This window comes from Suillus subalutaceus (genome assembly GCF_016647625.1).
Source record: "Suillus subalutaceus strain FC151 chromosome Unknown DFJ58scaffold_299, whole genome shotgun sequence".
NCBI classification, from domain to species: Eukaryota; Fungi; Basidiomycota; class Agaricomycetes; order Boletales; family Suillaceae; genus Suillus; species Suillus subalutaceus.
In genome coordinates this window covers 14,865-41,241 of record NW_024540548.1, presented here as the reverse complement: position 1 = coordinate 41,241, position 26,377 = coordinate 14,865, and the positions used below count along the sequence as shown (strand labels likewise).

Here is a 26,377-nt window from a genome sequence, read left to right as displayed (position 1 = left end):
ACAAGACAAATTTGATCAAACCGCATATTGACAACAGTTGAAGGGGAAATTGCAATATCAGCTGTGTTCTTTTTGAGGTGGCACTTAGCTACATTGCAAACAGAACCGCGATAAATGCCTCTAGAACAATACACTGTTGATTCTTTTTGCACGGGGGCTGGGCTAAGATCTGTAGCAGGTATATGATAGTGCTGATTGGCAGCACCTGCACCATTCATGAGCAAAACCGCAACACAACCCTCGGGGGCTGGTCCGTTAAGGCCAGGAAGGGTCAGGACAAGCTGTTGACACGAATTGATTGTGTAGCCTGCCTCGCATGAAAGAGGGCGAGACTTTCAACATCGTGTGATAGGTTTGTGAATGTGTAGGAAAATTCCTTGTTCATCAGCCAAGCTAGTGGGCTAGAATGAAATAAGTGGGAATGCTGTGACGATTTGTAAGAACTCACTCTCTTTCGGTTTCTCTCCTCCATCAGTGCCATCCAGCATGTCGTTGATATTGACACTCCAGGGGTCGGGCGCAGCAGCCTGTGAGGGACTGAGGCTAGAAGGGTTGCCTGCCGTGACAATATCCTCAGAGCTGCTGGTCCAGGTGGTCCACGTGGATGATGACTTGTCTATGGTGGAAGCTGACAAGCTGGAATGGATCTTTCAGGGGAGGGGGTGACGCTTCGAGGTGGTGGGGCCAAGTACAATTTTCTGCGTATCTCGCAGAAAGATAACCATCTCAGGTTCCTTCGAGCATGATTGCCGTTCAACCTCATTCCATACTGTATACACTTAGAATTAATTCGCACATATATGTACGTGTTGGCTTACCTAGTAACAACATCCTTGAGTTGAATCGTGGTGCGCTGCTGCCCATGAATGGCAACAGTGCAAGTCTCAGATGAGAAACTGTACAGTGTGGCTTGGTAGCCCTTGCGGTCACTGCCAATAATGAAAAACTTCTTGCCTGATGTCTTTTTTGAAGGAATCTAAGCTGGCATTTTGTAATTTGATCACGAATCCGATGGGCACATTGACCTGTCAGGAAATCATAGTTAGACATGCACGAGGCGCAATCATTAAAATTACTAACTAGTGAGTGATCAATCTCAGAGAGTAGGGTTAAGTGAGCGTTTATAAAGTCAACCCTTCGAATGACGCCTTTTGTCGTATAATTTGGACCACAGGCGACTCTCACAACATCTCCAGGCCTGACATCATAACCTCTGTCTTGTGTAAACTGCCAGAGTTTGGAGGTTGGGGATTCGCTGAGCAGCTACAATGGGAACTGGAATAATCAGTGATCCATCCTGAAACCACAAATAGTTCCCTCCTTTGGAGAGCCAGCGCACGATGCCAGTTTTCCCCATGTGCTCCTCCAACAAGCACATTTACAGAGTCACCAATTTGAATGGCATCAATATCAGGGGGGGGCTTGAAAAATTGCTGAGTTGGCAGCTGTGCTTGCAGGGTTGTGACTGATGCGGGCGACGATCTAGGTAGTATTTGGAAACTTCTAACTGTGTGTTGTGTCAGACAGTATTTTTTGAGAATGATGAGACATTAACCTCTTCCTTCGAGGCGTGCTGACAAAGGCGAAATGTATCATCTGCCATCTGAATAATGTGCCCTTCCATGCCCAAGTATGGACCTGCTATCACTTGAACTGTATCGCCAACCCGAAAAAACGCGATCTATGTCATCTAATCGGATGTCGACTTCCTTTCGGCGGACCACTCAAGGTCAACTCCAAGGTAGCAGAATTAGCAGGATGATCTGTTGAGATGACTTGACTGGTCTCTGAACTGAGGTCTCCTCTGACAATTCTAACCCAATCGCCTGTGCGCAAGAACTGCATAGAGAACATAACCACAGTTTTCTTGAGGAAGGGTTGGCCCCACCCAGATTGTAGGTGGAGCCAAATGTCATCAGCATGAGGACAAATGACAAGTTCTAGGCGATCACGGTGAACAGTCTTGAGTAGGAGGCCCATGTAATATTTCTCTCCCTTGTATGTCCATCCTATGACTTCCTCACCGCAATTAATGTTGGAGACCGCGTCCCCATTCAGAAGGCGAGATCGGTCGAGTAGTGAGCGAGATCCCGAGGCATGGGATAGGGAAACTCTCATGGGGGAACCAAGACTGCGACCATATCATTCAGTAAGTTCGAATTGAAGACTTGGGCTATGTCGCCCTTGTACTTGTCATGCTTGAATCTCACCCACGCTGGGTTGGGGAGTTTTCTGCAGGACCGCTCGACCACTTGACGTTCTCATCCGATACAATGACGTATTTTTTTACGGCGAGGGTAAAGTGAGAAAGGAAGGGCATCGGTGATGGTCTTAGACTGTCCGCCACCACGTAAATCTGACCTGCTAGCCAGCCGACACTGTGACGCGGAAGTTCTTCTTCTGAAGGTGTTGAGCAATGAAGTCTGTGACATTTCCTGTGATTGATGAGTGATGAATGATAATTACGTCTTTAGAAAGACTTACGGTGAACATGAACTAGATACATCCTCCCATCTTGCGATAGTGCCGAAGTAATCAAGTCAGATATTGGGGGAAGAGGCCGGTGATCTTGAGATGCGTTACGCCGTGTATCTTCAATTCTATTGGCGAGACCATCGATAACCGCAGCGAACCTCGTGGCTGATGAGGATCCTGGCAAGCATGTAACACTCCTGCAATTTGGAGTGACTCTCGTCGGCGCTATCCTCCTCTTCCTCCTCATCCTCCTCATCCTCCTCATTATCTTCTCCTGCGTACAAATTGAGATAGGGATTTTTTGACTGCAAATGTTATGTGAATATAGATAAAGATATCATAACATTTCACTTACTTTGGCTGGTCTGCGCGTAGGTCGAACGTCGCGCCTGGGACAATCGCCTGTCCGTGACAGAATGATCTTTGGGTGCACAAGAGGCCGGAGATATGGATATGTGCTTCGCCTTTATGGCGCGAAGGTTTTCTAAGGCTGACATTGTCGTCACCGTCACTGGAGAATAATGCATCTCGGGCTTCCTTCCATTCGCCTTCAGTATATCGATCTCCCAGGTATGATAGAAAAACTTCCTCCATCTTAGGATATGTCATGTCGGGTAGTGAGGAAGTCCTCCATAATTCTCCAGGCATGTTCATCGTTCAGAGGTGCTGTCTGACTCCCTGCGATACGCGTAAACAACAATATCGACAACACCTTATCATTACTTACCTTCATCAGTTCCTCATGCGCTTCGCGGAAGGCGTGTCATCATCTGATGCAGCGCGTTTGGACATCGCTCTGTACTAGTTCTACATAATTAATTTAGCAGCATTACACAATGAACTGACAAATTACACACTGTGTTCAATGAGTATGTGCCTACGAAAAGTCTACACTATGTAACATTGGAAGATTTGCTATTCGTGCCTGTTATGTCGTGTTGAGGTAGTGGTAATGGAAAGAAAACCATCGAGGCGCAAGATCAGTATTTGTAGTGAACGACTAATTGTGGACTAGCTTACGTGTGGACTGTGAATATTATTATTTGCAGAATTGTGGATTTGAAACATGAAACAATGATTGGTGGACCCATGATAGCCCGGTTTTTGTTTCTGACTCTGGGCCAAGTACTGAGTACTGAGTGGTCCAAGTCCTGCTCGCCCACTAACAAATAACTTACAAAAGTGCATTTGATGCGGAATATAATGAAATAAGTGATAGACTCTAGTACTAGTCCATCAGCCCGCTACGTATATACACTATTCACGCTCATTGTAATTATGAGTGGGTGGTCGGAAAAGGAGTCATTCTGGCAAACGCCCACTGTAATATAGAGAATGACTATTGCAATTGAAACCCAGCTATTATGTAAACATACATGTTGTGTCGTTTGTGTCGGGCGCATCAGGAATTCTCCGGCGGAGTTTATAATTATGTAGTCGTTCACTATATAATGGCTGCCTTGTCAGCAATTAACACCTTTCCGAACTGTTGAATCTGAATAACCCTACATCTATTGTACTGAATAGCATACTGTATAGTGTCCTGTATAGTGTATTGTACTGTACATGTATCGAATTCAGTGCATTGTATAGTGTATAGCGTATTGACTTGATGTCATTATGTCTCAAACATAATCACAAAACACTTTCGAGGAAGTCAAGTATTGGCGCTTGCCCGCACATCGCATTACGATGAAATGGTATTTCAGCGCCCACATGCATAACTTGTCGACCTACATTGATTAATTGCGTTCATACAGCAACTTACATACCGAGAAGAATCACAGCCTGCGACTCGCCATGCTCCATCTCCATGTTTGATGCAGTCTTTCCTCGCCTAGTGGGTAACTTATTTTCATTCGAGATAATGATTGTCTCCTCTCGGTGCTCAATATATTGCTCCACCCAGGTGTGAATATCTTCATTTGTTGGGTCCCAGTGGTCGAGCCAAGTTTTGCCAGATATTTCCCAATGACTTGAATGAAATCAATGTGTTCATTGTAACACACTGCAATTGAGTAAGTCACCACCTTTGCAGTTTCATACGAAATATGACATATGACATGGCTAACATATGCAAGCAGCGCTATTGCGATAGCTAATTGTACGATTCCGCGTACAAAGTTTCTGACCACCTTCCCCAGTGGTGGATGTGCTGTTTCAAGATTCTCCCATTGGCGGCTCCAGATAGAGATGACTGGCTCCGCATCGTTTTGAGATGTTGCCCCAACAATCATACTGTGGTGAGTCCCGTCATAAGTCTATAGTCTGTCAGGCGCCACTAACTTATCGGTAAAAATAATATCGCACTGTAACAGTCTGCACTCTCGCCTTGTTGGCATGTTTCAACACTTGCTTGAGGGTTCCTTCATTTTTATCGAAAACGTATATGACGCCTGCGTCGCTGCCACCAACCACCACGTCAGTTTTTTCGCCAAACACTACTTGTTTTGGAAACATTTTGATTGGGTTGGTATTGTAGCTTCGGATGCACACTGCATCGTCCAGTCGATGCAGGCTAAATCCATTCGTCACATTGTCAATGAGGAACAGTGTTTGAGCATTGTCCACTGAAGCGTGCCCGCTTTGGTTTAATGTAAAGGAATGCCATTTTTTATCCAATGATATCACTCACATTAGGGGTCCGGCATTATTCGTAGCAATTATGACTCCGTCTGTGCCCCGAAGCGCATGCCTACAAGCAAGGTATGTTAGAATCATTGTGAGGATCGCAGTATCGACCTACACCTCTCCGTCATACATCCCGAAGACTAATAAATTTCGACTTGCAGTGCGGTTGAAGTTTATCGTGCGCGGAATCGTACTATTCAGCTCAATGCTGAAAACCAGAATCAATGGTCCTTTGAAATCAAATGACCAAACTTGAACACGTCTGTCCTGCGTTCCGGTAGCAATGCAAGTGTCGTCTCCAGCGTGATCATAGGTAATGCACATAATTTCTTTACCTGTGCCGATTCTTCTTGACACATTGGCGTCAAAGTCCTCTATACCTTCGCCTTGCTGCTGCCAGATTCCAATGAATCCTAGTCCTGTGCCATAGCACAATGTCTCACGTACCGCCTCTTGGCGGGTGATCCAGCATGCACATGTCACGGGATCAACTGGATTTTGAAGACCCATGTTTTGGCGTGGAGACGGGAGTTGAAGTCGCCGTTTGAGGTCCCAAATTCTCATGCCATCTGAGCCTATTTCCTAGTAGGTCTATTGTGAGATTGACGCATTTACAAGAACTTACCACCACTTGCCAACAGACTGCCATTGTTCGAGATAGTCAAACAATTGATGGTGTTCTTGTGCCCAATCAGGCACCCTTCAAGGCAATAATCCTTGCAAGCTTTGGCAGGCATAAAAAACATTGGTGGTTACGATGTAAGTTGATCTATTTTTCGGACGTCTTTAATGGGTGACCGTATACAATAGTCGGACTGTATATCTACATAATAGCAAACACTTGGCGACAACAGGCAACCCATGACAACATCTTCCTGGTAAAATGGAAGGTAGAAATCCTTGAAGCGAAGCAAAACTACATTAACACTACTAATTATAACTGTGTTTTCTAGCGGCGGGCGCTGAGCGCTGATTTCCTGATCAAGGATGCTTCCAAATGGCAGTGATAAGACATTCCGAATGTGTAAGTTTGAACCAGTACAGCATGCCTCATACCTGTGTACATGTCCCCCCGTTCTATCAGGTGGATGGTCCCCTGCAGCAACTTCCATTATTGACATATCACACAGAGATACTCTATCCAACAGCATCATTCGTCTTGATCTCTCCGCAAGAAGGGGTGGCATTCTCTACCCATACACTTCGCGGACGCACTCGAACCCCATCGCAAGTCTTCACAACTTCAACCCTACCAGTCCCCGCTGGTCCCCCTACTCCCAAACTTGTCACCCTCTTGCTCCCCTACTCCCAAATTCACCAAGGCGGTCTCTTTTTCAGCAAACCAAATTTCTGGGAATGGTGAGTCAGTAAAGATGTCAATGTATTCCTCTTCCATTTTATCAACAGACTCCAATGACTCCAAAATCCCCAAACCAGATGGTGAAGCAGGGCGCCCGGCTCATGGGGGATACAACCTGGAAAGGGCACTCAACTGGGATTCTAGTCGATTCAAGTTGTTAAGGGTGAGATCTATGCTTTCGAACCAATCTCATATTCATACCCACGATAGGACTTTGTCCACCGATTGATCGACAGTCATTGTGACACTAGCAAGAGCAAGTCAAGCCAAACAACTGCAGCACTGAATTCTGTTGAGACAGAGGTATGTCTGTGGGTTCTACAATTGTATTTACTGACCTGTATTCAGGCTGTCGTTCAATTTCCGGAATTGAATGACTATATGGGGCGCTGGCCAGTGGGAGATCTTATACAAATGCAATTGAAAAATCTTTCTGCTAAGGAGCAACAAAGGCACGCGAAGAATAATAATAGCCACAAGTAGACCGAGCATCACAATTGAGTGATTCCATGGAACGTGTATCTCAAATAGTTTGATTTAATCAATCGAATGAGTCCGAACTTCTGTTAACAAGGTAGTAACCTCTTTCACCTACAACCTCCGTGATACCGGACATTGGGTGATCCCTCATTGAGGCGAGTATTTTTTTTTAGATAAATTGTTCAAATGCTGAGTGAGACTTGACAAGATGTCCCGTTTAATAGCTTTGTTTTCCCCACATTCCGATGGGGAATTGATCGATGTCGAATCTCACCCGCTCCAGGAATTACGTCCCGTGCACACATATCCACCTGCATCTCAGCCCACTACCTCTGTGATAATCCACACTTACCCACCCGAGCCTACCCAGACCCATGAGGACTTTAGGATGAGTATGAGAGAGGAGGAGGAAGAGGAGGAAGAGGAGGAAGAGGAGGAAGAGGAGGGTGTCAGGCTTTCGATATGGATGAGAGAAGAGGAGGAGGAGGAGGATTAGCATGACAGCCCTTTGGTGTGCTGTAGGATGAGAGAGGAGGATGATCAGCGTGTCAGCCTTTTGGTACCTCGGTTCGTATCTCTGAGCTAATGTTTACTTAGCCCACCAAAGTTGTTCTCAAGGAAATTGATCAGTCATCCAAGCTGCGTGATGATGTACGTGAGCTACGTTATAGCCACCATGAGCTTTTGGTTCGAAAGCGCAACATGCAGGTAAGGCAATATTTCGCAAAATATGTTCATGTCTCACTCGCCTCCAGACCAACACTCATTACCGTGAACTGGAGATGCGATCAATCGCTGACCAGTATCATGACAAGAACGGACATCTTGAGCCTAAGAAAGTTGAGGCCCTCACCTCATTGGAACAGCAGCACCACAGTGAAGTCTCGTTGATCCAGGTAGGAGATCCCTAATTTTACAAGTTGGACTTGTCATGATTTCTATTGACAGAACCGAATGGCACTTAACGTTGAAGAGGTGCAACATGCCACACGCGTGGAACGAGATACCTTATTAGATGCCGCACGCATGGAACGAGATCTCTTATTAGCAGAGAAAGATGCTTTACATCAATGCGAGACTCTCTTAGCAAGGCAGAAAACTGATTCAGAATGAAAGGGAATCAACCCGCCTGACTGCTGGTTATGATTCCAAAATCGCTTCATTAGATGTGCATCTTGAGAGTGTTAGTATAAAGAACTCTAACAATTTCCGTAGAATCAAATTCGACAGGCAAAAACTATCACGCCTGTGTTGCCTCCTTCATGGCGTCATGTTGTAGGCAAAAAACCAGTTGCTACCTGCACTAACATTGTGGGGTTTTTGCCAGTAAGTCAATGTCTGTATTACACCTCTGTATCATCCTACTCATCATTTTCCAGATTCCTGATGTACTCTCGGAATCCCCTGTTGACGAACCTATTATCAGTGATAATAGTAGCAAGGATGGGCTTCGCTTGACTTCACTTTTGAATCTTCCTATTGAAGACGCCACGGTCTGAATGCTTGCTGAGGTGCTCGCAAAGGCTCTCCAGTGTCAACAAACATCCCCTAGTAGACCTCGCTCGAGACGTAAAATCCCTGAACCATCTGTAGAATATTTTACCAATGATCAGCATCGAGAGAACAAGGTGAGAGACTCGCCGTTTGAAATGGCTTTGCTAATTAAACCTCAGGCGAATGTGCGAGATTTATTTAAGGAGACATTCCATCTCACAAAAGATGATGAGTACATGCTTTACAAGGGAGCAGCACGCGAAGCCGTATCGCTTTTCATAGGCGGCATAGGCCCCAGTCCTGACCCGCTTGCGTTGCAGTGGGATATGACGGCCACGCACAATTCGGATTGGAATCAAAAGGTCATCGATCACCTCTGTTGCCTGTATATGACCATGCAGGAGAGCAACCGCTGGACCGGGCGATCTCAGCAGTCAATCAGACGTGATATCACCCTTAAATTCGATCAATGCCGCAAGTGCTGGAGAAAAGCCCGTCCTCAGGTCGCCAGTGATGGCACTCACGAGACTATGCAACAAGTGGGAGATCGCCTGGTGGATCACACGAACGAGCGGTTACGGATAGCTAGGGTCCTATCTCGTAGAACAACAGTAAGTCGTTTGGATGTGTCCCTTGTAGAATGGACAGATTTTAACTTGTTTTTTTTAGAAATTTGAAACCCGCCGGAAGGTCACGTTGTCTTAATAACCGAGGGTCTTATATAAATACGTGTAAGAATGTAATGACACCACAATTACACTGGATAAGACTTCTTGCCAGTCCTCGATTAACATGGTCTACGACTTTTCTTCTTTCGTGGTAGATAACGTGTGAGTTCTTGGGAGGCTCGCTAAACCAATCAGTCAGATTAACTTAGCCGGAGCTTTATTATCTCTGATTGAAACTATGGGATTGTCTAGGATATACCGTCTAGACACTTGAACTGGTTTCCTGAATATACGGTTAACTGTTGAGAAGCTGGTCTCAAATGTGACTACGTGGACCAAAGCTCGTGTTGGTCAATATACAAATACCTGGTGAGAACGCTGGTCTCACAAATAACAACAATGACCAAAGCTCGTGTTGGTCAGTATACAAATACCTGGTGAGAACGCTGGTCTCACAAATAACAACGGTGACCAAAGCTCGTGTTGGTCAGTAAAACACTACGTGGTGAGAACACTGGTCTCACAAAACTGGGTTTCTATCGCGAGAAACTTATGTAATCTCAAGGGAAACACTTTCCCTGCACTTGCCTGGACAGTTCTTACAAAGGAAATGGGCTTTGTAAGCAGCAATTTGTTCAGACTGAAGCTTCTTAGGTGAGAGTTCAATTTGCTCAAGTGGGAGTTCTTGAATGCAACAAGTGGGAGATCTATTTTTTGGGGGAGAATGGGCTCTCCTTATATACATTTTGTGTGGGAATATTATGTAAGTAAAAAGGTGATGTAATGACTTCAGAATGTGAGAAGAATATTCCAAAAACTGGAGCAGAATGTTCTAGCAGGTGCAAAAGAACATTCCAGAATATTCATGGTGGGATAATGACATCATTCTGAGTCACTATGAGTCACTACGAGTCATTATGAGTCATTGGAATGTTCTAGCAAATTCCATGGAACATGACATCATTATGACATCACTATGATATCATATCTTTCAACCAAAATACCTGCAGGAGTGTAGGTGAAGTCCTATGACATCATTATGACATCATACCCTGTAGGTACAATTTTATGAAGCATCTGATTAGTCAGAGCATCCTAATAGAAAAGTAAAGTAAAGAAACACTAGAGAAAACAACTCAGAAATAATGGAACAAATAATAGTACACAATACGCGGGCTTTTTAGATAGGTTTTTGTTAGGCTTTGAACTTTTCTCTATGGGTTTCTCTAGCCAAAGTGAATAAGCCAAATGAAAGGCAATACATTAACCTTCATTTTGCTTCTCATATCAACTAGGTCATTATGTGATTCCCATCTCACATATGACTTTTCTTCAAAACATGGTGGATTCATGAATCACTGAGGGAAAAACTGAAACTATTGGACCAAGGTTTGATACCAAGGTATGGGTTGACTAGTCTGAGGACTAAGCTAACAGACTTTGTCTTTTAGGGGGATACCTAGTAGTCATGTCCATGCATGATTCCCAAATCATGCAGGACAACGTCAGCCCTGCTCAGTGACTGGAAAGCGAGCCGAAAGGACGATTTACCTGTGTGGGTATATTTGAACTCCATAGTGGAGACTCTGGATAAAGACAGAATGAGCTCTGATGAGAGCAAGACTGAAGATTATGGACTCCCAGTCTTTCGGCTCAAGACGATGCTGTGGAGAGCTGATTTCAGTCATGAATTGAAAATCATCGACGAACAGCGTTTAGCGGGGGCAGCTGTCTTCACTCCCAGGGGAAGTAAGCCCGCAAAGCGTCTTCATAATGCCAAGCGGGAGTCTGTTCGGCCAGCAGTTGCAGGTTTGCCTAGATCATTCTACAATTTATCGTGGTTGAGCGGCCAACGTCCGTCGTTCAAGGTATCTAATGAAAAGTTCCAGAGAATTGAAATTATGGTTTCATGCAGGTGATTCTGGATTGTTTCCTTTCTTGTACTGCTGTTGCTGTTCGTGATTTGTACCTTGTACCTTGTATCAACCTTGTACCGCACCTGTACCACCTGTACTATGTACTATAAACTATCATGGCTTTGATATAGCGCGCTCCCTCCCTCATCAAAATACATATGTAAGCCATCTAGTCATATGTGGTGCAACCTGCACTAATTTACATCATTATCAGCTTTCTTTTTGGTTTCCATTTGGTATTGACAGTTTCCACCATTACACTTACAAATTCGTTATTCACTACAAATACCGATTCCGGACTTCATGGTTTTCTTTCCACTACTAGCACGATATGTATATGATACAGCAAGCTTGCGCAGTCACTTAAGTTGTCAATGTCTCAGTTGGATACCCTCCTGGCATTCCAGCAAGTGAACCTAATGCGCGTTCATGGGAGATTGCAGTACATCAAGGTCTGTCGACGCACCTGGCTTATTTCTTAATCCCAAAGTTTCTGATTTCTCCCTTAGAATTGTTCTGAGGGAAAACAATCCGCAAATTGTACGTGTTATGTTGCATGGATCATTGTCAGTCTTCTAACTAACAAAATCAATCAACATTACTGCGATATTAATTTATTGCCTCACATCTTGTTTGCCGTCGTACTTTTGCGTTTCTCTCCACCTTTGGAGCCATCCGACATAATATTGTCTATCTCTATGCCCTCCAATGCACCCTCCAATGCTGCACTGATACGCTTGCGCAAGAGGTCAGTAGTCGGATGACCCGCCTTACAGTGACGTTCAATACATTTGCTGATGACCTTCTCTAGACTGCGCATAAGTTTGCTTTTCTTCGGAGACACATGTCCCACAGCTTGACGGTCATTGATGTCATTGGCAGCATTGGATGTGATTAGCGCCTGAAACATCGTGATGTTAGTCCATGAGCTTGTTATCATATAATCACACTAACGTTACTGGCCACTATATCAAGTCTTGTATCAGGAACGGACATCCCGTTGGGTGAATTGGGCTCATCGATGACCATGGCGGATCCCATCCACAACTGGGAAGGTTCATGTAAGTGTTCGATGTTGAACTCTCATATCTTTCATCTACTTACTGCATCTTCTAGGTGAACCTCGTAATTTTCAATATACATAGCAAGTCTCCTCACTAGAGGTGCTGTGGGTGCTGTGGTTGGTTTTCTTGATGTAACCATGTCTCGCGAGGGTCGAATGTAGGGATTGAAGCGTTTGCAATGAGCTGCAGCGGTTTTGCTGTGAGGTGATGTGGACGACATAGTGAGTTGTCAGATACACCTTTCGTGTCGCTCTTAAGTCAGGCCCTGACAGTTGTTATGGTTTCTGGGCTATATCACCTGCATGAGTTTTGATTGTGCTTCTTCCTACTCGCTTCCGTAAGTAGTCATACTTTTACAAGGTAACGATCATGATCATGATTTATCATTGTCAGAACCTTCTGGTTATTCCCTCTGCAAGTGATTAAATTCTCTGGTATATCCCCTCTTTTTAAACAAAGTCTTTCTGTTTTATCCCTCTTCATGGATCAATCATTACGTTCGCCCTTTTTGGGTCCAAACAATAAACCTCTGTGCTCAGACTTCGAGTCATTTAAAGCAGGGTGCAGACGTAGATTACCTTCAAACATTTTACGATGGGAAACTCGATAAGTCACATCTCTGGTCGACAATCTGGCATGGTGAGGCTTATCAAATATGTAGGCTTATAGGCTTTCACTGACCCCTGTTTGACAGAACGTTAGCACTAGTCCGCAGGATATTCCGCAATCCTCGAAGCGTAACATTGAGTTTGATGATTCGGCATCCCCTCGAAAGCGACGTCTCCTGGAATCCTATTCCACGGGTGACATCCACCAGGTTATTGCTACACAGCTACAACCCTCAACTATATATCATTGTCACAACCGACTTTACAAACCCCGTAGCCAAGTGTTTGTACAGGGAGGCGGTATGCAAAGACTTGCCGTATATATTGTGCTCTACTGATCTCGATTGCAGTCTGACGTTTTCTTGAAGCGCAAAGCGGATACTCAACTCAATCCCTTCTCAATGAAGCGTGTAAAACTTTATGAACCTTGCAACACAATGGCGTTTATTTGGTCCCTGCCTGCGGAAATTCTTGTTCTTATTGTTGCTCTTCTGGGAGCACGGGATATGCGCTGTGTAGCACAAGTTTGTTCTCTATTGAGAGAAATTGCCGGACCGCTCTTCTTCTCCAACCAGAACTTTCCAACTTCCCCAAAGGACCTGTTTCACATCCGTGTAGATTCTCCCAGCTTTGACATTTTGTCTACTTGGATACGGATGGATGCCTTCCGTCCCCCACGATATGATGTTATGTTGGTTGAATCCTGATTCGCAAGCTTCGCAGCTATCTGCGTTTTTGCACTTCCTCCAATCCATCCCTCACAAATCGATACAATACATCACACTTTTCTGGAATTTCGACATCCTCAGCTTGCACCAATTCTCCCCCAAATCCTTACATTCCTCGAGAACATCCGTGCCTCTGGCTGCAAAGAACTGATGTGCATGGGGTTTTACCATTTTCGTCGGCTCATCAGGCGTCACCAGACTCACCCGAATGCACGGGCACATGGGTGTGAATCACCTCAAAGCATTTGAGGCATCCTCAGGGGTGTTTATTTTCCCCAGAGTTCTTTCCTTTCACGATCCAGACTATCTGTTCTTCCAATTTGGAGAAGCTTTGACTTAGCTACATCAAACTCAGCTCTGCACACTGGGAGAAACTCATGTGGTACTTGACCATCTTAGCACTCAGTCGAACTCCGAGTTGACTGCTGATTGCGCACCATCTACTCTTATTCGTTTTCTGGCCCGCCACCCTGCTATCCATACACTCTGTATCGTTCCGCGACCTTGTGGTACCTGGAGGACCAATCGAATCACAGCTCGTTTGACGCTCCCTATATCTAAGCTAGATGGACCTTTGTCCCATATCCTTCCAGTCCTTCGGAGTCTCCGTACACTGCCCACCCTCACTTGCCTTGCACTTTCATTGCAAGCTCATGACGCATCACCTGACTATCTTAGCTCAGTTTTACAATGTGTCAACCATTGTGAGAGTGTCGAATATCTCTTCATTTCTCTACCTTCACAGATTCACTCCCATTCGGCAATGATTTGGCCAAGCACCCATTCAGCAGTGCAGCGTCAAACACTTGGCATTCGACTCTTCAGACATTGTAAGGACATCCCTTCCTTTTGCAGAAGATACACTGGTATGTGTTTGTTTGAGCACTGTTTCAATACTCATCGTGGCCACAGGCATTGTCAGCGCAGTGGATTCAAGCCTTCCCTGAAGTCAAACGTGTTAGTATGCGAGGTTACTCCGCCCTCGCTGCCAGAGATCTTGTTGATATTGTGCGCAAAGTTGTTGCTGCTGATGTCGAACTATCTGTGACATTGCATAATTGAGTGGGCGCTGAGTGAAGTGGGCGCTGGGTGTTAAGTTTTGCACTGTACGTTATATGTCGAAAATTTCTCTCATACAGCTTCACGAGTCTACTTTCCTTTTTTACCATTTACTTTGCGAAATCACTATCGCAACTGGCTCGATTCAGTTTGCAGTTTGCACTCGCATGATCAGCAGTGTTGCACTGTGTGCCTGCTGAGCCTGAATTTTTGGCAGAGTTTAATAATGGTAGTCATTCACTACATATGCGTTCCTTCCACCTAATTTGGCTCCCTTAAGCTCTCTTCTTGACTACTCGTTACAATTCGCTACAGTTACAGTCAAGTTACAGTTGTATCTTTTTTCATTAGAACATAGTAGAACATAGTTCATATACATAGATTTACAATGACTCGATCAATGACAAATGACATAGTTGGCGTGGGGAAAAACTCCAAGAGAAAACCCGAGCTGGGGATGCTGAGGCCAAGGCTTCGTCGTCCGCTATAATCGAATAGTCGTAAGCATTAATATCATAATTTATACCTGTTCAGCAATGCCCCAACTCAACTGTGTTCTAGTTGTCTCATGTTATCCACCGCTCAGAGATGAGCGCCGCACAAGCGGGCGCTGAGCGGCATTATCAGAAGTCTCCAAGGCGATCGAACATTGTACTTTGGCAAGTATACCCGGTGCCTTCTGATTCTAAGATTCTCACTCCTTTTTTCCAGTACATAACCCTTCGTCAACACACCATCTATCTTATCAAGAGGTAAGATCAGCAATGGCTTCAAAATCATCATCTAATGTTCATTTAGATGCCTAGCCGAACTTTCCTTTGCAAATGCGCTCAATGCTGCGATGTCGGAGTGGATGGTGTGCCCAGAAATGTTGGTGGCAGAGACTTGCCCATCACCATAAAGCAAGTACATCTAGCGCACGCGGCTAACATGGCGACCTCATCTGAACGTACAAGCTCCATACTTCATCTCACCCGTCAAACTCTTCATCCCAGCCTAGATCGCGAAACACCATCTCCTCAATATTTCCAAGGCGAGCACCCAACACATCAGTCCGAGATGTCAACACCGGTGGACGATCTCACCGCCGAACTATTTGCTATGACCTTGACCGATAATGAAGCCAGTTCAGATGGTCACCACAAATTGTGGGTTTCGCATTCGGAAGTCCAACAAGGCAAGGCAAATGCCCACCTGGATGCTGAACTCACTGGCAACGACACGTGAGTCCAATACATATATCACATGTCACATGTACTTACTTCATTTCAAAGACATATCACCCGCGTCCTGCAGGCTGCTGAGATGCAGCGCTGGTCAAGGGCTGAAGTGACTTTGGACGTGATGGAGTCATGAATGGAAAGGATTCACACCCGGCTTTCCCTTTCAACATCTCGTGATGTATTGTGCTCCATCCGTGATGAGCTGTCTGTGATAATCCGGGCCCTTGCAAAAGTGAAAAACAAGGTATCCTCCACCATATCTTGCAGGACTCAGCTAGAGACGTCGTGCGATGAAATGCAAAAAATTCTTCTCAGCAAGGAAGATGGGCTTCCCATGTCGTCTGAGTCAGTCGAATTTGATTCCTGTGAGTTTTGTTTATTCTCGCATTCTGCTTGTCCCGCTAGCATCAGACGCAGCACATCATTACAATCTGCCCATTGATTACTGCGACGAGATCGCCCAGGTATCCCTTTTCCTAGGAGCTGTGTCTGTCGTCATTTTCAGCATTGGTTGCAGACACGGGGAGTTTCTGATGGGCGTTCTTTCACTCATCTTGAGCCTTGCCATGGATAGCCCAGACCCTCATTCAAAGTCTCGTGGTCAAAACATACATTCTCAAATCCCCCAAACAATGGAGGCTGCCCTTTCATGCTTCAAGCTTGACGGCCAGACCACCACCTACACAGTCTGTCCTTCGTGCAATTGCACGTTCAAACCGAGGGCCAATTTTGACTCAAGTAGTGCGCACTATCCCCTCAATTGTTCTAACAGACCGAAGCCAGAGGATGCACCTTGTGGCGAATCGTTACTGCAGCGCTCCTCTAATGGGCAACTGAAACCAATAAAATCATTTGTTTATCATCACTTCCATGACTACCTCGCTGGACTGCTGTCTCGTCGCGACCTGGAAGCTATAATGGACACACCATGTGATAATTTGCTAGCTTCACTTGGGAGCGTGCCATCGCATATCATCAAAGATGTCTGGGACGCCAACTTTTTCGCAATTTCAAGGGTCCGACACAATCATTATTTATCGATAGAGGCATCGAAGGTCGATTCGCTTTCACGCTCAACGTTGATTTCTTCAACATCGAAGGCAATCTTCAGCGGAGCGCATCGACTTCCACAGGAATAATCTCTTGCACATGCTTGAACCTCCCCCTCGATATCCAGTATAAGCCAGAAAACATGTACTTGGCCGGAATCATTCCAGGACCTTCGGAACCCTCAGGAGATCAGTTGAACCACTTCCTTGATCCTGTTGTTGACGACTTCGTAGAAAGTCGGGAATGTGGGATACGTTTCTCCCGCACAGCTCTACAGGCGCATGGTCGGGTCACGTGCAGCATCATAGCATGTCTAGTGTGCGACCTTCCAGCAGCGAGAAAGGCCGCTCAGCTAGCTGGTCCAACAAGCCACTTTTATTGCACTGCGTGTCATTGTTTTCACAGATCGACTTGTGGTAGAACAGATGTTCATTCTACAGATTGGGTTCTTCGGGACAAGAACAAAATGTGTTGCCTTGCTGAGCTGTGGAAGAATGCTAGCACTTCTGCTGAGCGCAACAAGTTATTTTCATTACACAGGGTGCGATGGTCAACACTTTGGAGACTCTCTTATTGGGATCCCTCTCATCAAGTCGTCGTTGACACTATGCATTGTCTACTCGAGGGTCTCGCGCACGATCATTTCCGGGAATTTTTGGGTCTTACAGCTGATTCGGCGCAGCAAAAGACTGATTCTCTGCCTGCTTTCCATCATCCTTTTCCCGACATCGATCTCCACAAGCCTGAAGATTTCTGTGAGAAAGATGTCAAGAATATCAAGTACATTCGCAACCTCCTTACCGCAGCGATTCCTGACCTCGAGGGCAATGACACTCAACTCATCGAGACTCACATGACTGAGTTGGAGAAGAAGCTTTCTTCAAAGAAGGTCGCATACCTTCAGTTCGTGGCAGCAGAACTGGGCATTGGGCCAGATGTTGCACACTCTGGAAAGAAGGTTTACAAGGTTCACTGGGTTAGGTCACTTATTACTTGGGTGTGTCGTTTTTCTAGTCTTCTTGCACACCTTCTCAAACTGCCGCTTCACTTGCCTTTATAGCGTTGAACAAAGCCTTTTATTATTGAATCGCCGAGATTGTGCATCAGTACCCCTGAAGTCATGCAATGCATCGTTGATGTTATTCGAACGACAGATATGCCATCTTCATTACGATCAGTCCCATACAACTTCGGAGAAGCCAGAGCTGGATCCCTGAAAGCAGACGAATGGCGCACGTTGACGACTGTGTACTTACCCATAGTGCTGGTCAGTTTATGGGGTGAAGGATCTCAACATCGAACCTCAGAAGTTTCAGCCAATCGTCGTGCCATCCTCGATCACACCATGTCCCTTGTCTCTGCAGTTCACATTGCATGTCTGCGATTTATGACAGCCGCTTGAGCACAAGCGTATCACAGATACATTGTGGCATGGATACGAGACTTACGGGTTTTACATCCCCATGCACCCCATCGTACTAATGGTCACATGGCATTGCATGTCTGGGACTATCTGCAGCTCTTCGGTCCTGTTCGGTCATGGTGGTGCTTCCCATATGAGCACCTCATCGGACAGCTGCAGCGTTTGCCAATTAACCACATTTTTGGTGACAGTTTCACCTTTTTTTTTGTACGAACCTTCTAACACTAGTTCTGATAAAGGTCAGCAAGAATCAACGCTCCTTTCCTCTCACATCAAGGCTGCAAAGTTGAAGCACTGGCTGAACTGGCCTTCCTGCCCTCCGGTATTCAGAGATGTGAAATCTTTATTTGACAGATTTGTTTCTCCCACAGTCAACGCCATAATTGAAGATTCCCTAGTACCTACTACACCAAACGAAGATATTCCGGCAGACCTCCGATCTCTCATTAAGGTCAAGCGAGCCGTCCTGCATGCCCGCGTAACTTACAAGGGATCAATCTACACTCGTGAATCCACTCATGTGGGAAACAGCCTGGTTCTCTACTATCCTGACAGTGTTACACACATGCAAATACCAGGAACCATTAGATACATCTTCAGGACCAAGGATGGATTGGGCTTCGCTGTGCAGCGCCACCTCCCGCTGCACTCTTACCCAGACCCTTTTCGCCATTATCCTTACTTCCCGGCTCAGTTACACTCGTTGTCGCTCGCTGACCACCTTGAGGTTGTCAGGCCTGAGTGGGTAGTGTCACACTTCGCACGGTGGAAATTTTCCCCACAGCACATCGTTGCCGTGTCTCTGTGTCCTGTGCGTGTCCCTTTCTCTCTGACATGTTTTAATGGTCTCACAAATCAATAGGATTGAGTTCTTGGCAGAACAAGCAAGACGAAAAGAAGTCAACGTACTCTATTAAATAGTCTTCTGAGGTGCAGATTATGTATATGGTAGTATCATAAAATTCTTTGTGCTTAGTGTGTGAGGCAGGATAGTAAAAATGAATTTTTCTGGCGGGAGATTTGTGGGCACTAGTATTGGGCGGGGAGGTGTTTAAGTCACTTTTTACTACAAGCCTTGACGCATTTTGTTTAGTAGAGTGCCTGCTATACGACCCAGTATGACACGCAGCCAGGCGCTCTGTCAACAACCCCACATCTTACTCGCTTGTAAATGCGACAGGACGCCTCAGGCAGACATTTGGTGAAGTCCCACTCCCTCGCAAGCCACCAGACTGACGCACCACCTCTGTAGAACACAAAATCACAAATCGGTCTGTAATCTATACGACTTTTGCTCTCCCTGCTCTTCCTAAACATTCCCCAAACCTAACAGGCGCTCGATCTCGTTTAACTACTACTCCCACAGCCAAATCACCGCTTCGCACCTATCCTCCCTAAATGTTCTCTAAACCCAACAGGCGCTCAATCTCGTTTAACTCTTCCCATAGCCGAATCACCGCCTCACACCTATCCTCCACCATCAATGCAAGCAGGCATTTGTTGCGGCGCGATATCTGCATGGGTGGGTGAATGGGGCGTGGCGCATGTGGATGGGCATGCGCGAATTCCGTATTGTCTTGTGCGATCTCCTGTGCATAGTCCCATAACATCTAGATATATCAGAATTTGCTAACGAAGATAAGCAACAGTTGGGCTTACCACTGCAGATCGTGTTACAGCAAAGGTCTCGGCACGCTCTTCCTCTGCCATACCCTGCTCCTCTGACCCAGCCCGCTCCTCCACCTCCCCAACCTCCCCATCTAAAGACTAATGATGTAACATTAGTGTACTCACTTACACTGCCATAGAACTCACATTTTCATATTGATTAATGTCAACTTCCTGCAGAAATGCGTCAGTTCTTGCATCTGATCAGCTACTGACAACTCACAGTTTCGTGAATCTCAGCCATATTGTCATGGTAAGATGAAAATGTTTGATTCTGATAACTAAATCTCTGAAGTCAGCAAGATGAAAGTGTTACACTTTCAATGAACAAATATCTGAAGTCACTTCGTGATGTGTCACACTCACTGATCTATTTGACTTACAATCTATCTATACAAAGTTAATCAACGCGCCTTTCATCTATTAAACGGTGCAGCACCTACTTACAGACAGCGTAACCTCGGAAAAGTATTTGCGAATAGCATCCATTTCCATTGCAACTTACGAGTAAGTCTTTTTCTTTTTTAGTTGCAGCCCCGCAGATATTCTGATTGCCTTTGTTCAGTTGTATCCTAACTCTCCCCCGCAGAATGGTGCTTTTACCGAAGCCAATCATCCATCTTTCATATAAGGTATGTGTATGCGGCGGGGATTCACGTACCACCATTGACAATCTCGATTTCCGTCAGTCTTGCATGTGCCTTATTCATTTCCATACAGTACATTTTGTCCTCGGTCTGTCATTTTTTGTGCTCACATTCAATGCAGCTATGTTAGTATCATGGCTATGATAGTCACCAATTATGGATACTTCTCCACCGCCTATACTCAACCTGCGTGTCAACGATACTACCCCTCGTGGCGCCTATCTTCAAAGGTCTGTCCTATTGTTATTCTCTCACCAGTCCCTGGACTCTGTTGATCACGCTGTAGCCATACAAACTATGACATTACAGGCCATTTTGGGGATCAGGTACATCCTGTCGATTTTTTTTTGGATTGCAGCTCAACAGACTTAAAACACCCTGTAGGACATTTAATATTGCAAGAAGAGATAGGTGGATAGGAATTGTATTAGCGTTGCTATACCTCTTGTCAACTTTGGTAGGCTCTTATTACACAGTCACAATATCCTTGCTCTTATTCATTTTAGGCGGAGTGGTTCGCTGATCTATTTCATGGAATCCGTGAGCTCCAGCTTATAATATAATCTTGGGCTCACACTGACTTTTGGAACCAACAGCTAGTGTTATTAATGTACGTGACCCAATGGATCCTCATCAACGTGCGAGGTGTGCGCCACCCCAGAGCATGCCTACCATTCTGCTGAAGCTCGTTGTCATCTTTCCGCCCACCCACAACTACAAAGGAAAATCAGGACAAGACACCCAACGCTTAGAAAACGTGATTGTCACGTGTCCCACTCTCAGCGCGCAGAAAAAAGTGATGACCGGTCTCCCCTTGCAGTTCGAGTCCAAGAGCAACTCCAAAGGCTCTAAAAGCGCTAGCGATGCAGAGTTCAACAAGCCTACATCGGCTCATAATTCCAACGATATGGAACTTGATATACGCATATGCGTCAAGCGCTCGGTGGTGGACTACAAGGATGAATCTGAGCATTCGAGTTCATGGGTGAAATGAATGAGAGGCGGAACTGGGAGAGTAAAGAGAAGGGGTGATTATCTGCTATGGGTGACTACCCGATATTAACGTACAAGTACCCATCTTATCGAAATCTTTTCCACTCTCAGGTCGTCCCTGTTCATAACAGTGATGCACATATCCGGTGAGCTGTTAAGATTTGCAGCCGAAACGTGGCCATGCATGGCTGCTTAGGCTACTCCAACAAATATTCAGTGCGCTTGCCGTCCGGAAAGTAGGAAATGGGTGAAACATTCCTCGCCATCTATGATATTCTATGACCATTATTACATGAGTGTAGCTTTTTGGTGTGGTTAATGCTCAGCGCGCAGTGAGCGCCCAATGAATGCGCAGTGAGCACCCAACGAATGCCCATTAAAATTACCAATTAGATTAACTTTGCATTTTTCCCGGCGCATTTAAATGTTGGGCAAATTCCAAATTCCCTGGGGTGGCAAAGCGCCAGCTATTATGTAATATTTTTCAGAACATTTTGCTGCCCATCAAAATTTTGGATTTGTCTGTGGATAAATGTGGATAAATAAGTTCATATATCGACCAACATATTTCGAAAAGGGAAAATTTCGAGTATTCTATACACTTAAATTGGTGTCGAAATGGTTTGTTTTGCATTGGCATTTTGCCCTCAGTCGGAATTTGCCGTTGTCCCAGTAGTGAAATTCAAAGTGCAAATGGCTAATTATTTATTCTCATTTCGATTAAAATATTGCCCAAGGCAAAATCCCCAAACCGCCGGTGTGAGATATTCCTGGACCTTATCACTTGTATTGTGGCTCAGGCGCTTGAAGAGTTCACACACCGTTATCCTCCCTCCATCATGGACCATTCAGAGTTGAGACGGAAATTCGAGCGTTTCCGAATCCTTATCGTGGGAAGAGCGGATGCAGGAAAAACTACCATCCTCCAGAGGGTTTGCAAGACGTGGGAGAACCCAGAAATATATAACAGCGCTGGGGAAAAGGTGCAGTTCATGATGCCAGTAGTGACTAGGATGATGATGATTGATCGGTGGACATTGGAAATCAGATCGATCCCGCTGTGTTAATGGCATCTAGAGAGGTAGGGCGTGTTTCTTGTTGTTGGTAAAGTTACGTCACAATTTTCAGCGCGGAGTACACGATATCGAGAATGAAATGGTGTTTCGAAGCAACCCAGGATTCGTCTTTCACGATTCACGCGGATTTGAAGCAGGAGGACAATCCGAATTCGACAAGGTGAAGGCTTTTATCGCAAGCCGTTCTAAGAAGAGAATTTTGAGTGATCGAATCCATATCATATGGTAGTTGATCATTTTTTTGGCGTGCGCTATCTCACATCTTTAGCATAGGTACTGCATTCCGATGGATGAGGATGGCAGGTCTTTCACAGAAGCGGAAGTGAAGTTTTTCTCTCACTGTGACACTGGAAGCAGTAAGTTTTTGGATTTGCCATCGTTCATCATCGACTGATTTTCAATCCTCAGTTCCAGTAATAGTGTTGTTCACTAAATTCGATGCTCTCTACGACGATGAATTTGCAGAGCTGATGAGTAACGGATTATCGAGAAAAGATGCTGAAGCGCAGGCCCCACAGCAGGCCAAAGAAGCATTTGCCAATGGGCCCCAAGTAAAGCTTTTATACAACTGCAAGGGCAACCAACGTCCTCCAAGGTGTCACATATGCCTGCCTGGTAAGTCGACTAATTCTCAACTGCAGATACTCAATTTGCGCTCATGTTCACTCTGGGACATTTAGATATGGACAAGGACGATGCAGACTGCGGGCCACTTATCGAATGCACGGCTGAAACTCTGGATGGTGATACGCTCAAAAAGCTGTTTGTCTCGACTCAGCAGACCGCCTTGGAGATATGCATGAGATATGCAGTCACAGAGTAACTCTTCAAACCTGACTTATCTGTGACGAGAGATAACTCACTGTGTGTTGAGGTCACTTGGAGAATATCTCAACTCCACACACGAAATCTCATCGCGCTTGTTTGAGAAATCCGACCGCCAGATTGTAGATGATTTGGGTGAATGGTTTCCGCTGACGATAGTACGTCTGATGATCTCTGCCAGCATGCTGAGATAAGGCATTGATGACGCATTGGCAGTCTGTGAGTGTGTTGGTCCTCTGTCAAGCTTGAGGCTCGCTTTTGGCACCCATCCCTGATCCCTTGACAGGAAGTGAGTGTGTTGATCCTCCGTCCAGCTCCAGGCTTGCTGACTGAATGCGTCCCTGATCTCTTGACAGTATGTGAGTGTGTTGATCCTGTGTCGAGCTCGAGGCTCGCTGACCGAACACGTCCCTCATCCCTTGACAGAGAGTGAGTGTGTTGATCCTGTGTCGAGCTCGAGGCTCACTGACCGAACGCGTCATTGACTTCTTGACAGGACGTGAGCATGTTGATCCTGTGTCGAGCTCGAGGCTCGCTGACCGAATGCGTCATTGATCTCTTGACAGGGAGTGAGTGTGTTGATGCTCTGTCGAGCTCGAGCCTCGCTGATCGAACGCGTCCCTGATCCCTTGATAGTATGTGAGTGTGTTGATCCTGTGTCGAGCTCGAGGCTCGCTGACCGAACGCGTCCCTGATCCCTCGACAGTATGTGAGTGTGTTGATCCTGTGTCGAGCTCGAGGCTCGCTGACTGAACGCGTCCCTGATCCCTTGACAGTATGTGAGTGTGTGAATCCTATGCTGAGCTCGACGCTCGCTGACCGAACGCGTCCCTGGTCCCTTGACAGCCAGTGAGTGTATTGATCCTCTGTTGAACTCAAGCACTGATATGTCGATAATGACAGTATGCAAGTAGATTTATCCTCAACCATTTCTGCCTTTTGATCATGATTCGTCAGAGTTATCGCTCCAAAGATGAGGAGATGTGGTCCACATTACACCTTTTGGCATGTCCCATTGCTCACAACTCGTCCATGTAACTCTCATCTGAAAGTTTTACTAGCCTTCTGGGTCATCAACATTGGAGAAAGTCATGCAGCTTGGTTCTGGTGAGATTTACATCACATCGCAATGCATCTGCTGATTATTGATCACAAGCTGCTATCATTATCTTTGAACACACTTTCCATCTTTTGCAACAGCAACGCCATCCTGAGCAGGAGTCCGTTCACCCTCTTCATGTTGCTCTTCAGCAGTACATGGCGTCTCCCAATGCAGCTGCTGTCAGGGAAGCTCTGAGCCCTGCCGCCCACACATATGAAACAAGTTTCTCTCGGTGGATACGCTGTCAGAAGAAGGCAGAGTTAATGGATACAATTATTGAAGTTGTTTTACAGCACCGCCTTCGTATGTGATATCTTGTGCAGTTGTCGCAGTCCCGCTGATCTATTCGTATTCAGCAACACCGTCTAATCAATACAACAATGCTCAGTGATACGCTTTGTTGACTGATGACATGTCCATGGAGGTGATTAAGGAGGTAGAACTGTATGGGAAAGGCAATTTTTTATGTTACGGAAGACGCGCGCGTGATTGACGTCTTACTTATTTCGTACGATGCTGTAACCTTTCTCAAAGACAAGAACTGTATGTTTCCGTACAATTGCTTTTGGGTAACCTTGTTTGATTGGCTGTGGCGTGATGCACAGTGATGTGATGGGGTGAGCATGTCCCTACTTAGTCCAATGCTATGGTTGGCATTGCTACAAAACGTGTCAAACGTAAGTTCTTAGTGTGAACTGGCGCGCTGAAATCAGAGTTTTGCCGTCTCGAATTTCTTGGATTTGTATCTACCTCAATTTGTGCTTAGGCGTCTATTGCTACCTATCTACCCTCTTTCTTGTCGATTTTCACTGGGTGTCAGTAGTTCTCGGATACTGAAAGAAAGTCTGCACACAAACAACGATCGAAATTAAAATAGACGAGAACTGACGCCGGCCCCATTGAATGGACATGATAATGACGTCAACCTTGCCACGTCATTCTGCAAGACAATTCAGGCTGCCTCAACTCGCCAACTTGTCGCTTGCCGTCACAGGCAGTCCATTATCAATGTCTGTTCTTTACTATCCTGTACTACATGCCCTCCGATTGTCTCAGTCCCCTATCCGAATCTATCAGCTCTATAACTGTCCGAGCCCGTCAATTTATACACAACACCGGTATGCCATCGCCCAGTATCTTTGCACCGCACCCCCACACGCTATACCCTTGTTAGGGATGTCTATATACAAGAGCATATCCAGTAGAGAGAAACAGGAAGTCGTGTTTCAATTGCAAAGGTATTGTAGCCAAGGAGCTTTTCCAGCTCCTGAGATAAATTAATATCATCTTCGACGGGCGCTGATGACTCCTAGCTCGAACTTTAGTCTGGATTCATCAACAGCCTAGAGCTTTCCTTATTTCTGGTACGTTGTAATCACTCTGATCATAATCTGTTCTCGAAATACGAAAAATACGTGTTTAGTTTCAAGGGATAACAGTTGAGGAAATAATGACTTATTTTCCTTGCGTCCTACTAGGGCAAGCTAATCGTTGGTCGGTCGACCATTACTTATCACAACTTTTGCCTGAACACAATGCTCACGAGAATTACGTGGCCCATAAGCGTGTGTTCTACCGTCTGCATGATGCAACTTTAGGTTACTTTTCTCTCAACGACACCAGGACTGCTGATGACCGAGCTAGATTCTAGACGACATAGACAGGTACATTGAGAAGGCGTACTTCATGTTGCTGGCGAAACAAGTTAAATGAAAAATAAGGAACATGTCCAAGCTATGTACAGTAAACAATACAACCCATTGCGAGTGAGTACATATATCTATTGATCCATCTGACGCCTGTGCCAGTGGGCCCTCAGGCCTCACGTTGAAATTCTAACAACTTGTGAGAAAGGAACACCGGTAGTGTAACCCATGGAAGGGTCCC

At 45.5% G+C, this 26,377-nt stretch overlaps 10 protein-coding genes across 10 annotated transcripts; 7 read left to right on the top strand and 3 right to left on the bottom strand.

The window, feature by feature from the left end:
• Window positions 1-271: 271 nt before the first annotated feature.
• DFJ58DRAFT_848376 (uncharacterized protein) lies at window positions 272-3,123 on the bottom strand (the record flags this gene model as incomplete). The annotated part of the gene is made up of 11 exons (XM_041393623.1): window positions 272-393; window positions 449-636; window positions 819-976; window positions 1,081-1,263; window positions 1,383-1,507; window positions 1,722-2,131; window positions 2,211-2,435; window positions 2,485-2,507; window positions 2,634-2,780; window positions 2,831-2,896; window positions 2,971-3,123. The coding sequence occupies 11 exons, from the start codon at window positions 3,121-3,123 to the stop codon at window positions 272-274; spliced, it is 1,800 nt and encodes a 599-aa protein (XP_041235441.1).
• A 2,970-nt stretch (window positions 3,124-6,093) lies between these two features.
• Window positions 6,094-6,949, top strand: DFJ58DRAFT_848375 (uncharacterized protein; the record flags this gene model as incomplete). The annotated part of the gene is made up of 5 exons (XM_041393622.1): window positions 6,094-6,130; window positions 6,191-6,469; window positions 6,514-6,629; window positions 6,677-6,769; window positions 6,815-6,949. 5 exons carry the CDS (start codon window positions 6,094-6,096, stop codon window positions 6,947-6,949), a joined length of 660 nt encoding a protein of 219 aa, XP_041235440.1.
• A 205-nt stretch (window positions 6,950-7,154) lies between these two features.
• On the top strand, window positions 7,155-9,145 carry DFJ58DRAFT_736849 (uncharacterized protein; the record flags this gene model as incomplete). Its single annotated transcript, XM_041386864.1, has 8 exons — window positions 7,155-7,394; window positions 7,544-7,654; window positions 7,702-7,842; window positions 8,162-8,272; window positions 8,326-8,439; window positions 8,470-8,574; window positions 8,620-9,051; window positions 9,110-9,145. The coding sequence occupies 8 exons, from the start codon at window positions 7,155-7,157 to the stop codon at window positions 9,143-9,145; spliced, it is 1,290 nt and encodes a 429-aa protein (XP_041235439.1).
• A 1,564-nt stretch (window positions 9,146-10,709) lies between these two features.
• DFJ58DRAFT_848373 (uncharacterized protein) lies at window positions 10,710-11,603 on the top strand (the record flags this gene model as incomplete). Its single annotated transcript, XM_041393621.1, has 5 exons — window positions 10,710-10,976; window positions 11,156-11,184; window positions 11,371-11,476; window positions 11,534-11,564; window positions 11,596-11,603. 5 exons carry the CDS (start codon window positions 10,710-10,712, stop codon window positions 11,601-11,603), a joined length of 441 nt encoding a protein of 146 aa, XP_041235438.1.
• Window positions 11,604-11,646: 43 nt separating this feature from the next.
• Window positions 11,647-12,308, bottom strand: DFJ58DRAFT_736848 (uncharacterized protein; the record flags this gene model as incomplete). Its single annotated transcript, XM_041386863.1, has 3 exons — window positions 11,647-11,925; window positions 11,979-12,071; window positions 12,129-12,308. The coding sequence occupies 3 exons, from the start codon at window positions 12,306-12,308 to the stop codon at window positions 11,647-11,649; spliced, it is 552 nt and encodes a 183-aa protein (XP_041235437.1).
• A 374-nt stretch (window positions 12,309-12,682) lies between these two features.
• On the top strand, window positions 12,683-13,403 carry DFJ58DRAFT_736847 (uncharacterized protein; the record flags this gene model as incomplete). Its single annotated transcript, XM_041386862.1, has 3 exons — window positions 12,683-12,727; window positions 12,783-12,905; window positions 13,047-13,403. 3 exons carry the CDS (start codon window positions 12,683-12,685, stop codon window positions 13,401-13,403), a joined length of 525 nt encoding a protein of 174 aa, XP_041235436.1.
• Window positions 13,404-18,465: 5,062 nt separating this feature from the next.
• DFJ58DRAFT_640884 (uncharacterized protein) lies at window positions 18,466-18,984 on the top strand (the record flags this gene model as incomplete). Its single annotated transcript, XM_041381347.1, has 2 exons — window positions 18,466-18,576; window positions 18,637-18,984. Coding segments are annotated over 2 exons (459 nt in total), but the record flags the coding sequence as incomplete, so codon positions are not given.
• Window positions 18,985-19,573: 589 nt separating this feature from the next.
• DFJ58DRAFT_848370 (uncharacterized protein) lies at window positions 19,574-20,336 on the bottom strand (the record flags this gene model as incomplete). Its single annotated transcript, XM_041393620.1, has 6 exons — window positions 19,574-19,789; window positions 19,839-19,946; window positions 19,995-20,021; window positions 20,071-20,136; window positions 20,214-20,237; window positions 20,295-20,336. The coding sequence occupies 6 exons, from the start codon at window positions 20,334-20,336 to the stop codon at window positions 19,574-19,576; spliced, it is 483 nt and encodes a 160-aa protein (XP_041235434.1).
• A 292-nt stretch (window positions 20,337-20,628) lies between these two features.
• Window positions 20,629-21,488, top strand: DFJ58DRAFT_848369 (uncharacterized protein; the record flags this gene model as incomplete). The annotated part of the gene is made up of 5 exons (XM_041393619.1): window positions 20,629-20,724; window positions 20,804-20,820; window positions 20,879-20,951; window positions 21,001-21,034; window positions 21,091-21,488. The coding sequence occupies 5 exons, from the start codon at window positions 20,629-20,631 to the stop codon at window positions 21,486-21,488; spliced, it is 618 nt and encodes a 205-aa protein (XP_041235433.1).
• Window positions 21,489-24,132: 2,644 nt separating this feature from the next.
• DFJ58DRAFT_824344 (uncharacterized protein) lies at window positions 24,133-24,716 on the top strand. Its single transcript, XM_041392148.1, is given in 6 exon segments — window positions 24,133-24,165; window positions 24,180-24,183; window positions 24,274-24,277; window positions 24,346-24,393; window positions 24,450-24,495; window positions 24,545-24,716. The coding sequence occupies 3 exon segments, from the start codon at window positions 24,362-24,364 to the stop codon at window positions 24,683-24,685; spliced, it is 219 nt and encodes a 72-aa protein (XP_041235432.1). The 5' UTR covers window positions 24,133-24,165; window positions 24,180-24,183; window positions 24,274-24,277; window positions 24,346-24,361; the 3' UTR covers window positions 24,686-24,716.
• Window positions 24,717-26,377: the final 1,661 nt, after the last annotated feature.